The sequence below is a fragment of the Nannobrachium achirus genome (assembly GCF_963921795.1).
Source record: "Nannobrachium achirus genome assembly, chromosome: 23".
Taxonomy (NCBI): Eukaryota; Metazoa; Chordata; class Actinopteri; order Myctophiformes; family Myctophidae; genus Nannobrachium; species Nannobrachium achirus.
Window position 1 is genome coordinate 46267222 of NC_137830.1, and position 15473 is coordinate 46282694.

The window sequence follows — 15473 nt, forward strand, 5'->3', positions numbered from 1 at the left end:
ATTTCATTACTTTTTCCATAACTGATCTTAGACCTTGCTCCTGTTATTCATGTTGACCATCTAGAAAAAAATCACACTTGTGTGAACTGAGCGGTGGAGGCTGCGCGTGTGTGTGCGTGCGTGTGTGTGTGTGTGTGTGTGTGTGTGTGTGTGTGTGTGTGTGTGTGTGTGTGTGTGTGTGTGTGTGTGTGTGTGTGTGTGTGTGTGCCTGGCCTGGCCTGAACAACAGCGCCCCTCCCTTAACATGTGTGGTCAGAGAAGGTACTGCAGGCTACATACAGACAGACAGACACGCACGCACGCACGCATGCACGCATACACACACGGCCACGTATAGGAGACGGTGTAACCCCCGCTCAAAAATACTGCCAATCGAATAAATGCAGCCGCGCATGGGGAAATATAAAATGCATGCAATGCATACCCTAACAGGAGTCAGTGAACGTCAATGTATTGTGAGGATAATTAAGCAGAACACCTAAGTATGTCACTCAAGCAGAATGGGTTAATGGAAAGGGATAATTAGTGATTGAAATTGGAGTATTTAATTTGATTCGGCGTACAGGAAGGGCCTGTCCTGGCTGCGTAATGAACATGCTTTGTCTCTCCAACATAATGACACATCACGTGTGCTGGACAATTGGGTGGCAAATTAACTGCTATTCCGCTCCAGCATGAACGATGATTACATTTAGTATGTGCTGTCAATACTACCCTGAGGCAAAGACCTGTCCTAGAGTATGACATTAAAATACATTTAATTAAATTGGCTATTCCAATATCAGTAGCAGTGACAGTAGTTTCCTCATTAACAAGGTATTTCATTTTAGGCCTGCGTGCATGCATCTTCTGCAGACAATTTTAGCCGTACATTAATCTTAAACATTATTGAAACTGGGAAACACCTCATGGCTCACTGATACATGGATGACCCTGCCTGCTGTAGTCTGCAAATAGACAGTGGGAGAAAACGGCCCTGTGTGTGATTAGCCTGATTCTCTTCTGTTGACAAATCACAAGGTGATCGGTGGGCCACCGCACTGCACGCCACCGTCTGCCGTCTCATTAATTATAAGAGGCAGGCATCCTTAACCGTGAAGTATGTGTCCACACACTGCTTCTTTTATGTGACGTCCCAGTTAACGGAGCGTATATTTTGTTTGGGGGTCTCGGGCCTGTAACTGGCGGGGAGGCCACACAACTCATGCTTTAACACAGACCACTTTGGGCCCACTCTGACACCCGTCAACATCAACCTCACACGGGCATGGCCTGGACAACGGCCACTCTGTTGCAGCACATGCCCGTGGCAACAGTCTACTTGGGCGGAGAGTCTGGAAGAGTTACTTTGTTTATGTGTTTGGTCGTCAAAACGTATGGCTTCTTGGTGTCCTCATAAACCTAGAACAGACCCTTAAGGCAGCATGTTTCACTCATCTGTCCTTCCTAACCCATAATGCACAGGTTCTTTATTTTACATTCAAAACGTGACTGCAGTTGATGCATCATAGTGCAACCTGTCACACAGTTTATACTTAGATGCAGTTTTGTACATCTGTTCTACTGTACTGCATCAACGTTTATAGGCAAAATCCCCTTTTCTAGCACACATGCACGCACAGTCGCACACACACACATTCACTCACTTGTGCACGCACAGGCACACACCACCCTGTCCCTCTCTCCCTATGTTGTTACTGGCAGCAAGTGATACCTGGAGCTAAGCATGCTGGGTAGACATTTTTTAAAGCTGTTACTATTCTGAGTATAATGACTGGCACCTGGCCACTTGAAGCATTAGCAACTTGGCAAATTCGTCCCACTGCCAACATCTGTACTGTATGTGCTCCAGTCCAGAGGACTTCACTGGGCCTTTATAAGCTTTCTGACATTCCAGACACGTATTATTAAACTGATGGACCTGGAGTGTGATGTACCTCGAAGCTACCCTGTGTATGTAGGGGTGCAGCTGATGTTTTGCAGCCAGAAAAACATCTATCATCCCGGCGCCGTTGTGACCAAACAAATCAGCGGCGGCTAGAAAATATGATTTCACCATGTGAGGAATGTGAAAGCTGAGGCACGCTGTGTATACTTTAGCAGAAGGAATCCGTTCCTATACTGCATAGCAAAAGGTGTTTATTATTTTTAAGGTGGGATACTTTCCCATACTTCACACAGGGAATGTTTTATGGAGAATATGAAGAATATTTTTCTTTTTAATTTTTTAAATCCATTGCTTTATTTACAAAGTCATGAATAACATTTATCTCTTGACTCTTTTCATGATATTGATGAAGCATTGACCCATAGTGAAAGCTTGGATTTGTGCTGTCTGGTCTGTTGGCCCAAAGTCTAAAGACCAATGCAGAGACGAACATGAGGAAGCAATCAAACTCACTTCAAGACAGAGCTCCCTGGGCCTGGATGGGATTCCTTACACCATCCTAGTGAGGCTGGGATGTGCAACACACGCATACGCACGCACGCACCAACACACACACACACACACACACACACACACACACACACACACACACACACACACACACACACACACACGCACACACACGCGCGCGCGCGCACACACACACACGCACAAACACCACCATCACCACCCACCCCCCTTTCTGTCTCCTTAATCCAACAAGGGTCCCCAGAGACCTAATCAATCGCCACATGGATGATGGAAATGCTCTGGCATGCCATACATGCTCCAAGTTCCATCTATTACCACAGTTTGATTTGTCCAATGTGAAACTTCAGACAACGCTATTGTTTCTAGAATGAAAAGAGAGAGAGATGTTTTGTGTTGGATGAGTTAATCCCCAAAATTTCTAAATTCTTCAGTGGAAGCAACCACCCCATCTGGGTGAATCAAGGAAGCAATTAAACAGCAAACGTATATATTTTGCTGTTACCAGTTTTGTTCTCTGTTGATACCAAGGTGTGAAATCATGCTTTGTATAAGTGGATGAGATGGCAACACTGACAACAATTATTTCATGCAGAAGGATGGTCCTGCTTGGCCTTGGGCCCGTCGCACCTTCAATGGTGCTCATGGTGGACTATGCATGGCAGGGGCGTCCTCTTCCCTGAGCCAGGCCTAAACCTGACCGCATACCAAATGTTGGGCTGCAGGGTCTTCAGCTGGGGACCACCATTCATGGATGTTTCGCCCAGGGACGTCTCCCTGACACCAAACATGAACAGGGACGTCCAGGGGCGTCACAAGGGGTAGGAAAGTGGGACTGAGTTACCAGGGCCCAAGGTGGAGGGGCCCTAGTAACTTTCGCTATTGAAAAATAGCAGATCTACAAGCTCACAGCGCGGCACCGAGTGCCGCGCTGTGAGCTTGTAGATCTGCTATTTTTGAAAAGTCGTGAAAATGTGCGCAAATCTTTGAATATATGTATTTTTTAAGCGAACATTTGTAACTCTGGGGGGTCCCTGGAACTAAATATTTTGAGATGGGGGTCCGTGGCCAAATTCATATCATTTTGGGGGTCCTTCACATGAAAAAGTTTGAGCACCACTGACATGGGAAGCATGGGTTCCTTGCACACATTTTCACAATTTTTCAAAAATAGCAGATCTACAAGCTTGCAGCGCGGCACTCGGGGGCCGCGCTGTGAGCTTGTATATCTGCTATTTTTCAATAGTTAACATTCATGGGGGGCCCGCAGTGAATCCTTGTACCCAGGGCCCAGAATTTGGTGTGACGCCCCTGGGGACGTCTCCCTGACACGCAGGTCAACTTATTTTTATGTCCTCTAATAGGGCATAGCAGTAGGCGTGGTTTACTGGTGCCACTAAAAAAATGGCGATTAATTTCCCCCGTAGACTTTTACAAACATATTTATATCAATTATTTTAAGCCTAGAATGAAGCCATCCAGGATCCTAGTTAATCATGATTCATGACCATAAAATGAAGACTGACCGTTTAAGTTCTAGACCAGGTTTGGTTCTGCGGAAGACCTAACAGTTGAATTCTATCAATTCTATGACGAAGTGATTTGATTTGTACAACAGGAATCATATCATATACATACTACTTCTTCCCTAAAGGGTAACAGAATATTGTTGTGCCGGTGAGATAAGAAACCCTATAGGGCTTATTAGAGAACCTCACAGTTTACATTGCATTATATTACAATTACATGATATTACAATGTATTAGTTTGAAATCATAAAGACAGTGCAAAAGGGCATGGAGTGTTTGGTTGTGTAATTTACAAACAAATCAGTCTGTGTATCATAATAAGCAACAGAAGGCAAAGACCAATTACCAAGTAAGATGTATGAAGTGTAAAAGTATGAAATCATAGTAACTTGTAAAGTGCTGCAGTCACTGTAAAAGCTCAAACAATGATTTTGCATTGAGCCCAAACGTCCTCATGTTAAGGTGCACAGCAGCACTCTGATTGAGGGAATACTATTTGTTTTCCCTTTTTTCCCTACCCTTTACAATACATAGTGGTTTTATGCGCGCAAGTAGGGTGATGATCGCTGTCTGTGGGTATGTATGCTGGCATGTATGTGGCCATAACCTTAGCCAATGAGGGAGCAGTGTTCTCGGTGAAATCACCACCAGCTATCATCACCCTACTTGCGCGCTCTGCTGGTGTGAAATACCAGACATAATTTGGGCACAAGGCGCAGCTTGGCACCTCAGTTGTAAGCATTCTCTTACTTACAGTACATACTCTTAAGTATTTTGTTTTTCTCCTGTTTTTTACCTTTACCTTTATTATTAGTATACTGCTGCATTGTCTGAAGGAAGAGGAACACAAATAAGTTGTTCACAATAAGATGTAACAATAATGTACAACCTTGACCCTTGACCTTTTCAGTAGCCTAGGGCCCTAGGCTGCGTGTATCTATTCTGCATCTAGCATGAGGCAAGACCCAAATTCAGAATGAACATTTTTAACTCAACCCCGGGACAAAATACTTTGAGATGGGGGTCCGCGGCCAAATACATATCATTTTGGGGGTCCTTGACATGACAAAGTTTGAGAACCACTGATTCTACAAATGTCTTCTAAATCCTAACAGTTTTCTGAAAAACTTATGTTGCTATATCAGTGGTCAAGGACCCCCAAAATGATATGTATTTGGCCGCGGACCCACATCTCAAAATATTTTGTTCCAGAGACCCCCAAAAGAAATATTTGAGTAAAAAATTTGAATTTGGGTCTTGTCTCATGCTATATAGATGCAGAATAGATACACGCCCCTATAGGCTTGGCCTGTGATAAAGTTTGTTTGTATCATACTTACTTATGTACCTTTGTTCAATTATACTGTATGTATATTGTTGTTCATGTTTGTAAGATTATTAGTGGCAACTATGACCACCCTTCGCTGTCTGTGGAGCATAGCATATAGGGCCTATGCACATAGGCTTATGAGGAATTTGCTAATGGTAAGTCACAGACATGTGTTGTATTTGCATTTTTGCACTATTAAAATAACTTGATTGTATCGGTGCATGTGTGCCGTTCTGTGCAGCTCTCTTGTTGACTTTTATCAATGTGGAACTTTGAGTTGAGATGCAGTGTTTACTAGACATGATTAAAGTACCTTGATTTTACGCACTCTCCTCTGTAATAGAATCATAGTGCCCTCCCCTCAGACGCAGCACAAGGTGGAGGGTGGACTCCTTTTGGATATTATAGTCGACAGGGTACGGCCATCTTCCAGTTGTTTGCCAGCAAAGATCAGCATCTGCTGGTCAGGGGGGATGCCTTCCTTGTCTTGGATTTTGGCCTTGAAGTTCTCAAAGTTATCACTCAACCTCCAGGGTAATGGTTGCCAGTAAGCCTTGAGTAAGGGTCTTCACAAAAATATGCAATTTTGCACAATATCGGTATATACCAGGGCCAAGGACCCCTTAGTTGAGAGAGAGATGAAGCAGGGACCCCACAACCTTGTCATAGATTCCATATTGTTTCATTCATTGTTTGACAGTGTTGATCAGTGTATTTTGGATTCATGACAATTTGTGTTTTCAGAAATGTAACCACATGAACTGTCAATACTTCTCCCCTCTACACCAAACCTCTTTGCCGAAAATAGCCGATCTACAAACTCACAACGCCTCGCAGCGCTAAAGTTCTCAGAATCTGGTTAAGAATCTGTCTAAAAAGAGATTTTTTTTCCTATCACACAAAGATTTGGAGGAGCCCCTGTAGTAACACTGAGGACCTCCTAGGGGTCCCGGACCCCCTGTTGAAGACCCCTGGTATATACAATGAGGAAAAACGTAGTATTGACTCAGAAATGTACTCTGCAAACTGTGAAGCTTCTCTTTTATGTTGGGGCTTTCCGGTGACATCACAGTTCTGAACTCATATTGTGAATTTGTGACTATAAAGAGGCATTGTCTCCAAAATGAGTAATTCAAGTGCACTTGCAGTCAGAGTGAATTATCATCATCATAACTGTGATCATCAGATAGTGAACAAATTGTCAACTTGTATATCACCTCTGTGTGCACATTTGGCAACTCGTTGGGAGAGGGCAGACCCCTGTGCAGGGACATGCATGCTGGGCCCCTGATTCAGCCCGGGAAAAAGAGTTGGAGAGGCCCTCATTGCGCGCTATAGAGAGAGATCTCTCTCTATAGCGCTGCTGCTACTCAAAGATTTGCCATTTCAGATCATGACAAGTGACAAGCCAGTGGGCCAATTACATGAGTTATATTTCGTCGCTGTCGGGTGGAAACCTTGTATGTCCAAAACCGTTTGTTTTGTATTTATCAATTTAAAAATATTTTAAACTAGTGAAAACAGCCGATCTACAAGCACACAACGCCTCGCACCGCGAGGTGTTGTGTTCTGCTGTTTTCACTACTTTTGTGCGACGGCCTTGTATGATGAAGCAGGGCTTTGCTTTGCGAAAAAATGTACAAATTTGAAACTTGGAAATACAAGGTTTTTGGCCGCCCAGCCCCCAAAATGGAACGAGATTTTATTTATTTATTTTTTCCTAATGACCGGCCGGGAATGAACCGGCCGTTCGGGAGTTGTCCCGCTTTTCCCAATGGCCAGCACGTCCCTGATCACCTCTGTGTACACGTTTGGCAACTCGTTGGGAGAGGGCAGACCCCTGTGGGACTCAGGTCAAGAGTAGGGTTTAAGGGGTCCTAGAATTCGTTAAATTAAGATGTGACCTACTTACTGTATAGTGAAAAGGGAATAGCTTGCGTGAGCTTCAGAGATCTTTAACATTCGCTGGCACACCATCTCAATGTATGAATAACACATGATGGGTCTTTCACATGGTAATGATAGAAAAGAGATAACACTCTAACGCAAATTAAAACATACCCATTATCTATCAGATGTCCCGCAGCTTCTCTTTTACTTCTGTCTTTCTAAAGTGTTGAGAAATAAACAGTGAATCATGAGTTATAAGTGAGTTTAAGATTAAACTATACAGCAGGGGTCTTCAACAGGGGGTCCGGGACCCCTAGGGGGTCCTCAGAGTTACTACAGGGGGGCCGCCAAATCTCTGTGATAGGATCGGTCTTTTAAATCAACAACTTGAACCCTCGCATCCCTATTCTGAGGAGAACTTAAGCCAAAAATAGCTTGTAGATCGGCTATTTTCGGCAAATAGGTTTGGTGTAAAGGGTTAGGGTTAGTTAGGTAAAGTTTTTTGAGAAAAAAATGTTTTGGAAAAAAAAACGCGTGCGCACACACACACACACACACACACACACACACACACACACACACACACACACACACACACACACACACACACACACACACACACACACACACACACACACACACACACACACACACACACACACACACACACACACACACACACACACACACACACACACACACACACACACCCCTCTGTTGTAATTCGATACTCTACTCTGCTCAGCTCCTAGGGGGTCCCTGCTTCATCTCTCTCTCAGCTAAGGGGTCTTTGGCCTGAAAACGAAAAAGACCCCTGGTATACAGTATGCAGTCAATTCTGCCCAGTTACATTTTGGCTAAAATGTGTGTTTTATCAGAGTCGTATGAAACATTGCACATGCTAATGTCAGAATCTTCAGAATGACCCAAATGCAGAAAACAACAGGCAGGAGGCAGGATGAATGTAACTTAGTCTTTTACTCAGGTTAGCCAAAACCAATAACAAAAGTCAATACCAGAGGTATATCAAAACTAGCAAACAAGGCAGGCAGGGGCTAGGCAAAGGGGTAATCCGTAAACAGGCAGGCAAGGTCTCAATCCAGGAATAATCAGGTAAGGCTCGGGCTGGAACAGGAGAAGGCAGAGGTTAAGACGACAAACTGACAAATGGATAAGCCGAACCTGACAGAGAATATATACCCCCCCAACTAGTAGAGTAACAGACTGCAGGTGAGTAAATCAGGTGAGGAGTAGGTGATAGGCTGATACTGATTCCTAGGAATGCAGGGGAGTGAACAGGTGAGGCAGACCTAGCCTAGCTGAGCTAGACATCCCAGCCATGTTAAAACAAGGTAGGGATGGTAGGGTAGATACTGCAGTTAGTTAGCTAGCTGCATTATCTAGGCTGGTTATACCAGGCTAAGGCAGACCTAGAGAGGATTCCTGACAGCTAAAGCATTCATAAACAGTCATTGGCATTTAAAAGTATTAGATTTGAATGCCAATCAGAGCAATGGTCACCACGTTAGGCCTTTTGAAGAGAAACGCTGCTGTAACAATGCTGGACCAGCCTGTGGCCCCTGGGGCCCTTGGTGGTCCAGATGTTACGTTTGTGATGGCTGCGGTCCACTGATCCACCCTCTACGCAATTTTAATATAGGATGGTCTAATAAGGAGACTATTTGCTCTTAATGCAACAGGACATAACTTGATGGAGTCAGTACTCCCTATACCAGAGTTCCCCAATAGGCGGCCCGCGAGCCATTTGCGGCCCGCGGGGGGCTACTGTCTGGCCCCCACGAAGGCCAGTAATAATGGTGGTATAAGAGCAGCAACAACACTAGTATATCATCATTGTCGGGTGGAAACCTCGTATCTCCAAATTTGTACATTCTTTCGCAAAGTAAAACCCTGCTTCTTCATACAAGGCCGTCGCACAAAAGTAGTGTGAAAACAGCAGATCTACAAGCACACAACGCCTCGCGTAAAATGATACCGTAAATGCAAAACGAACGGTTTTGGACATACAAGATTTTCACCCGACAACAACGATATCTGAACTGTCGCTGGAGTAGCAGGAACACCACCGTCGCCCCCTGCAATGTTGTGGCCCTCGGCTTGGTACCCTAGACATAATTCGGCCCTTGGGGAAAACTAATTGGGGAACCCTGCTCTATACAGTCTGATGGGCAGTCATGATGAGGAAAGTCATGATGCATTTATGGTTCCAAACCCTGGTTAAGATTAATGAAGTCGTCGGTCAGACAGTTCTCGAGATATGCGGGGGACGCTGCGACGCATGAGTGGGGGACATGCACGTGGAGTTTCCGTGCATTAGATAGATTACAAACACGCAGTGAACTATAACTATTGATTTCGCAGACAGACACACGTGCGCATGCGCAGTTGCACACACACACACACACACACACACACACACACACACACACACACACACACACACACACACACACACACACACAAACACAATGGCAATGTCAATGTCAATGAGAATGACATGTATATTGAGGAGCCAAGTCAGGGTAGGGGGATACTAGTCAGGGTGGTGGAATAATGGTAGAAATGGCACCCTATACGGCTCTTTAGAATAGAATACAACTTTTACATTTATAGGGGGCACCCCCCACTCCACCGCACTAGACCTACACGCCAACCCCAATCCATTTGTTTTGCACAGAGGGGCCACGACAGCTGGTATTGTTTTAGCAACCTACCCTGTGAACAAATGTATCTGCAACAGGCTGTCATTAGACCAATAATCTTGTCAATATTATTCATAATCATGATAGAACTTTTCTTGTTTGAAAATTATTGTTAATGGCAATGTGATCCTGATATTATCTGACTACTGCAGGGCTAGCTGCAGAGTTACTCACAATTAAGTTGACTACATTTCCCAAGCACCCCTCTGGTCACCCCCTCCGCATACCTTTGGTGAGCTGCGAGTCCCTAGCAGCCAATGGAAGGACGCGCGCTGTGGGAGCCTTGAAGTACTTGCGGCAACAGCGAGGCGAAAAGAGCAGGCGGGCAGAAAGTTTCACGGAGACATGGATAAGTTTGGGTCGACCGTTTTTCTTTTGCACTTTAAAACCTTCGGAGGCGAACGACCCAGGAATCGGATATAATAAAGGATTGACTGTATTTATAGGAAAAACAAAATCACGCATTTTCTTGGATTTGGGGGATTCTCAGTCACGGTTTGGATTCGTTGTGTTTTTCTTGTAAAACCAAAGGGGCTCTTGAGTTAAAGCAAAAAAATGTCCCCCCCTTTGCAGCCTCGCAGCCTTGTTGCGAGGTATGCTGTCCTTTTGCTCGTGTTGCTGAAGATGGATCGTTCGTTTGGATATGATGAGGACAGGAGAACCTGTCCCCCTCCCTGTACGTGTTTCGGAGACCTTTTGGACTGCAGTCGACTGAAAAGGGGACAAATCCCAGAGACCTTTCCGCAGTGGGCAGTTCAGCTGTAAGTCAATTTAAAGAGCCTTTGTCAGCGCTTATCCTGACAATCAGTACTTAGGGGATACTTATCTAAACTGCCTTTCACACCTTTCTACAGTGGTCATCATCAGTGGTGTAAAGTAACTAAGTACATTTACTTAAGTACAATGTTGAGGTATTTGTACTTTACTTGAGTATTTCCAATTTTCAATACTTTTACTTCTACTCTACTGTACATCTCGGATCCAAATATTGTACTTTTACTTTATTTGACAACTTTAGTTACTAGTTACTTTTCATATTTAGATTATTACCACAAAACATACATTAACAACTTCAACCTTGTATATTTGCCCATTTGAAAATAGCAGATCTACAAGCTCACAATGATTATTTTATACATTCTGCACAATGAGTTTTGGTACTTCATTATATTTTGATGCCAATACCTTTGTACTTATTAAGTAAATGTTGAATTCCGGACTTTTATAGTATTTCTACATTGCAGTATTGATACATTTACTCAAGTAAGAGTGAGTAGGCCTACTTTTGCCACCACTGGTCATATAAAAGCTTTAGTAGTCTATAATGTAGCCCTACCATCATATGGCTGCATGGTGTTTTGGCCTACATCCCTGATTAGTCTAGCAGTTGTTGTGAAAATGTTGTGATTTTTTCCCCCTTTAAAAAAAAACAACAGTTATTCTCAGTTTAGAACATTGTATAAAGCTTATAACTTAGTCAGAAACATGTATTTTTGTATCTTTAAACTTGCTTCTGTTCTTGTTGTGCACTCCCCTCACTGAGAATGTGAAATAATAGACAACATGACTTCTTCAAGAGTCGCAGGATTAGCCAGGCATGTGGTGTTTTGCACATCAATGTGCCATTGTCAGTCTGCTCTCCTTAATAGTAAATCTTCAACTAGATGATAGCCATTGTCTCTGTTGTTATTTGAGTGATTCTTTACAAATGCAAATGTCTGTATTTGTGTTTCTGTTATTTTTGCATTATTAGAACAACTTACTTATTATGTTATTACTATGATAACTTATTAGATTGTTAGCCTAGGCTGACAAATATACAACTTTTTTAAATTAAATGACAAATATTGACATTGGCCATATAGATACTTATGTAGCGCATACATTTTTGGGCCCCAGTTGTGAGACTTTATTTCTAAAGTATTTATTGTTTCTATTTTCTAACATACCACCTTGAGTCCATTAAATTAATAATGGACTTCATCATTTCCATAAGGTACCACCTTTCTATATCCTCAGTTACTGCAGTGTTCAAATTGGGACAGCCTTCTTTACATCAGAAAGCCAGGTCAAAAGCCTGTTAGAATGTTGAAACATTGCTTTGCCAAACATAACAGTAATCCTTATTTTGGGAATGTCATTGGACAAAATGTTTGTAGATTGGCTATTCTTCTGGTTAACACATGTAGGCTATGTTAACCACTTAATTCATGTAGATAGATATTTGTTACGTAAAGTAGCCTATTAGGCGATCTCAAATCACAGCATTGTCTGAGCTATTAGCCTTCTGTGTGTAGAATATCGTCACTGTCGAGAAGAAACCTCGTATCTCCAAGTTTCAAATGTGTACATTTTTTCCCAAAGTAATGCACTGCTTCATCATACAAGGCCATCGCACAAAAGTAGTGAAAACAGCTGATCTGAACGGCTGTTTTCACTAGTTTAAATCATTTTTAAAATGACAAATGCAAAACGAAAGGTTTTGGACATACAAGCGTTTCACCCGACAACGACGATATACTTCTTCTCTGTCTAAAATGTTCAGCTCTGGAAAGTTAATGCTGCCAGAGAAAACAGGCCCAGCCTGAGCCTCATAACCAAGGCAGGCAGGCCTTCCAAGGAAAATGGGGAAAAAAAAGGTCCACATGGGGGGAAAATTCTTAGCACTCTGGCATGCTAATTTACGAGTGGCTCTCCAGCACGTCTGAAACCCCTTAAACCGCTCGGCCCTTTGTTTTCCAGCACCCCATTATTTCTGCTGAATTAGCAACTCCAGAGCCACCAGTGGTACTGATTAAGAAGCTGCTATTGGATTAGTACGAAGCAAATTCTCATAGACAAGAGAAGGGAGGGAGAAAAAGCGAGTTTGTAGGAGGGTATTAAGCCCGTAGCAGAGTGTACGGTGGAGAGCTATCCACCGCAAATTTGAGGTGGAAAGCTTTCCACCTCAAGTCAGAAAATAAGTGCAGGCCATCATAGTGCCACGGTGGAGACCTATTCACCGTGACTGACTAGTCTAGATTGACCAATCAGTGAACGGGGTGTAGAGCCTGTCTGTCTGATAGTAAAAACAGAGAGATGTGTTGGGACTCACGGTGTAAAGCTCTCCACCGCGAGGAATGACGTAACGTTGTAGTTTCATGACTCAAAAAGACTCGAAAAGACTACACCGCGGTGTAAAGCCTTCCACCGCCCAGGCGACTATGATGCCGGCTTAAAGAGGCAAGGAGGAGCGTTTGGTTTCAGCCATGAATATGTGGGAACTAGTTGGGGGATACAAATTTAGACCAAGGTTTGCTCGTTTTTTTCCCCCGGTTTGTGGGATTGAGGCACTATGGCTTTAGTTAGACAACTTGAAAACAAAGTATGCCCCCCAAATTCCGATACTGCAGCAATAATGGTACCCATTTGGTAGAAAGTTAAAGAACTTTTAAAGTTCAGGAACGCTTGTGTCACTTTAAAGATGAAGTGACGGAAAGAAACTCAGTTTAAAATAATAAAATAAAGGATTGAGATATCTGATAGCCTATAGATAACAAATAGCTGCCCACGTTGGGTCCCATGTGACCAAAAGATAACGTGGGCACTTGTTTGTGAAATATAATTTATAAAGGTGTTGTGAACGCAACCTTTCACAACTTGGCAGTGGAAGAATCCTAAATGCAGCAGCGGGTATTATCATGTACCCCTCAGAGCAAGGTTAGTGAAAGCTCAACGCATCAGCATGCATTATCTTGCAGCCCTCAGAAGGAGGTTTGTGAGGGAAGTAGAAGTGTTATACCCACTCCAGGCTTATCTGGTTTTGTCGGGTGGTGGGGGGGGGAGAGGAGGGTTTGATACAACACCTCTCCCATATGGCTCCCAGCACAGAAAACAACAACACACAGCTGAGTGTTCGGAAAGAAAAACAGGGGGTAGTAAAAAGTCTACTCTCTATGAGAAGTAAAACCGTAGTTGAGGGGTTCGTGAAACACAAAGGACAAAAACAGACCCCAGAAAATTCAATGGGGGTGTTTCAGACGAATCAAAGGCATCCCTCTCGCTTTCCCGGCATTGTGAATAGATTACCAGTTGTTAGCCCCCCTCTCCTCCCAGATCCCCCTTGATGGATTCCAGATGAGGGAGGTAGTGTAGGGAGGAGAGAGAGTGTGTGTGTGTGTGTGTGTGTGTGTGTGTGTGTGTGTGTGTGTGTGTGTGTGCGTGCGTGCGTGCGTGCGTGCGTGCGTGCGTGCGTGCGTGCGTGCGTGCGTGCGTGCGTGCGTGCGTGCGTGCGCACACGCATGCAAGAAAGTGTCTGGCACCACAGCGTTGATCGTGCGCAACAGCGTCAATAACTCCACAGCTTTATAGCTGGCAGGGCTGCAGCTCGCCAGGCTCCTCAGGCCTGCTTTCAGCCTCCTTTCAAAACAGACTGCAAGGAAGAATCTCACCCTCCTATAATAACGTATATCTGGCTGATGAAAGCGTGATCTGTTTGGGAGCAGAGGGTCTGTCCGTGTGAGACAGATAAAAATGGGCTAGTCCCAGTTGTCCTACGCCCAGTTGTCCTACGTCCCAGTTGTCCTACGTCCCAGTTGTCCTACTGTGTCCCAGTTGTCCTACTGTAGCCTGGCTGTATGGGCTAGTCCGCGAACAGACTGTAAAGCAAGCGATCTTCATCCCATTTATGCGTTTATCGTGCGCTTGCCCAGGCCTTAAATATAACGATTGCATTCACCACGGCTTCGTAACTCGCGCGGCGCTCCGCCGGCTGCGCGGCCCTGGCCCGCTCTTCGCGGGCACTCGCGCCTGCGGCGCTCGGGCGCGAAGAGCAGGACCAAGGTCCGCTGGCCTTCGCGCCGCTTGCAATGTCGTGGACAATAATAATTACAGCAGTAGGACGGCGAATTTTCGGCGAGAGCTGTACACTACTTGAGTAGCTGTACGAATGCTGAGGTGGGGGTAGGCTACATGTAGCTACTGGCTACAGTAGGACAACTGGGACACAGTAGGACAACTGGGACGTAGGACAACTGGGCGTAGGACAACTGGGACTTTCCCATAAAAATGACCAAGTGCAGGCCAGGGACTACACGTAAGCCTTTGGCGTGACAATGCAGCAGCTTGTATCGGAGACAACTATGCTGCTTTTTAAGACTCACTCAGGACAGGTCATGTCTGCTTTGTTGAAGAACCTGGTAAAAGTTCTGCCTTCATTTTAACATGTCACATTCATACAGTTGTCTCAAATTGCCCCGTAACGTCCCACACAATGTGTGTAATTAATATAGGTTAGGTGTTGATTATTCTTGGCATATTACAACTACTGGATTATTACAACTAGAGTTTTCTTAAACAAAATATTCGTTCTCTGTTCTCTCATGCACAAATACACTCTGCATGTGTGTGTAATTTCTATCAGTATACAATCAAATGGATGAAAGTTAAATGGAAATTGGAATTCGCTGTGTACACGTCTTTGACTTTATGCTTATCTTTTATTTACAGGGATCTGAGCCATAACAAATTGCAGGTGTTTGACAGCACTTTGTTTCTCAGTCTGCATCGTCTCAGTGAAATGTAAGTATATGTCTCTCTACTTTCTC

At 44.1% G+C, this 15473-nt stretch overlaps 1 protein-coding gene across 1 annotated transcript in view; it reads left to right on the forward strand.

Annotated features, from left to right (window-relative positions):
• Positions 1–10512: 10512 nt before the first annotated feature.
• The window catches only part of lrig3 (leucine-rich repeats and immunoglobulin-like domains 3), a gene marked incomplete at both ends in the record, with an annotated part of 40999 nt that continues 36038 nt past the window's right edge, over positions 10513–15473 (forward strand). Inside the window, 2 exons of the mRNA XM_080754399.1 lie at positions 10513–10649; positions 15376–15447. Of these exons, the coding sequence (XP_080610525.1) occupies positions 10513–10649; positions 15376–15447 (209 nt within the window). The remainder of the gene's footprint in view (positions 10650–15375; positions 15448–15473) is intronic.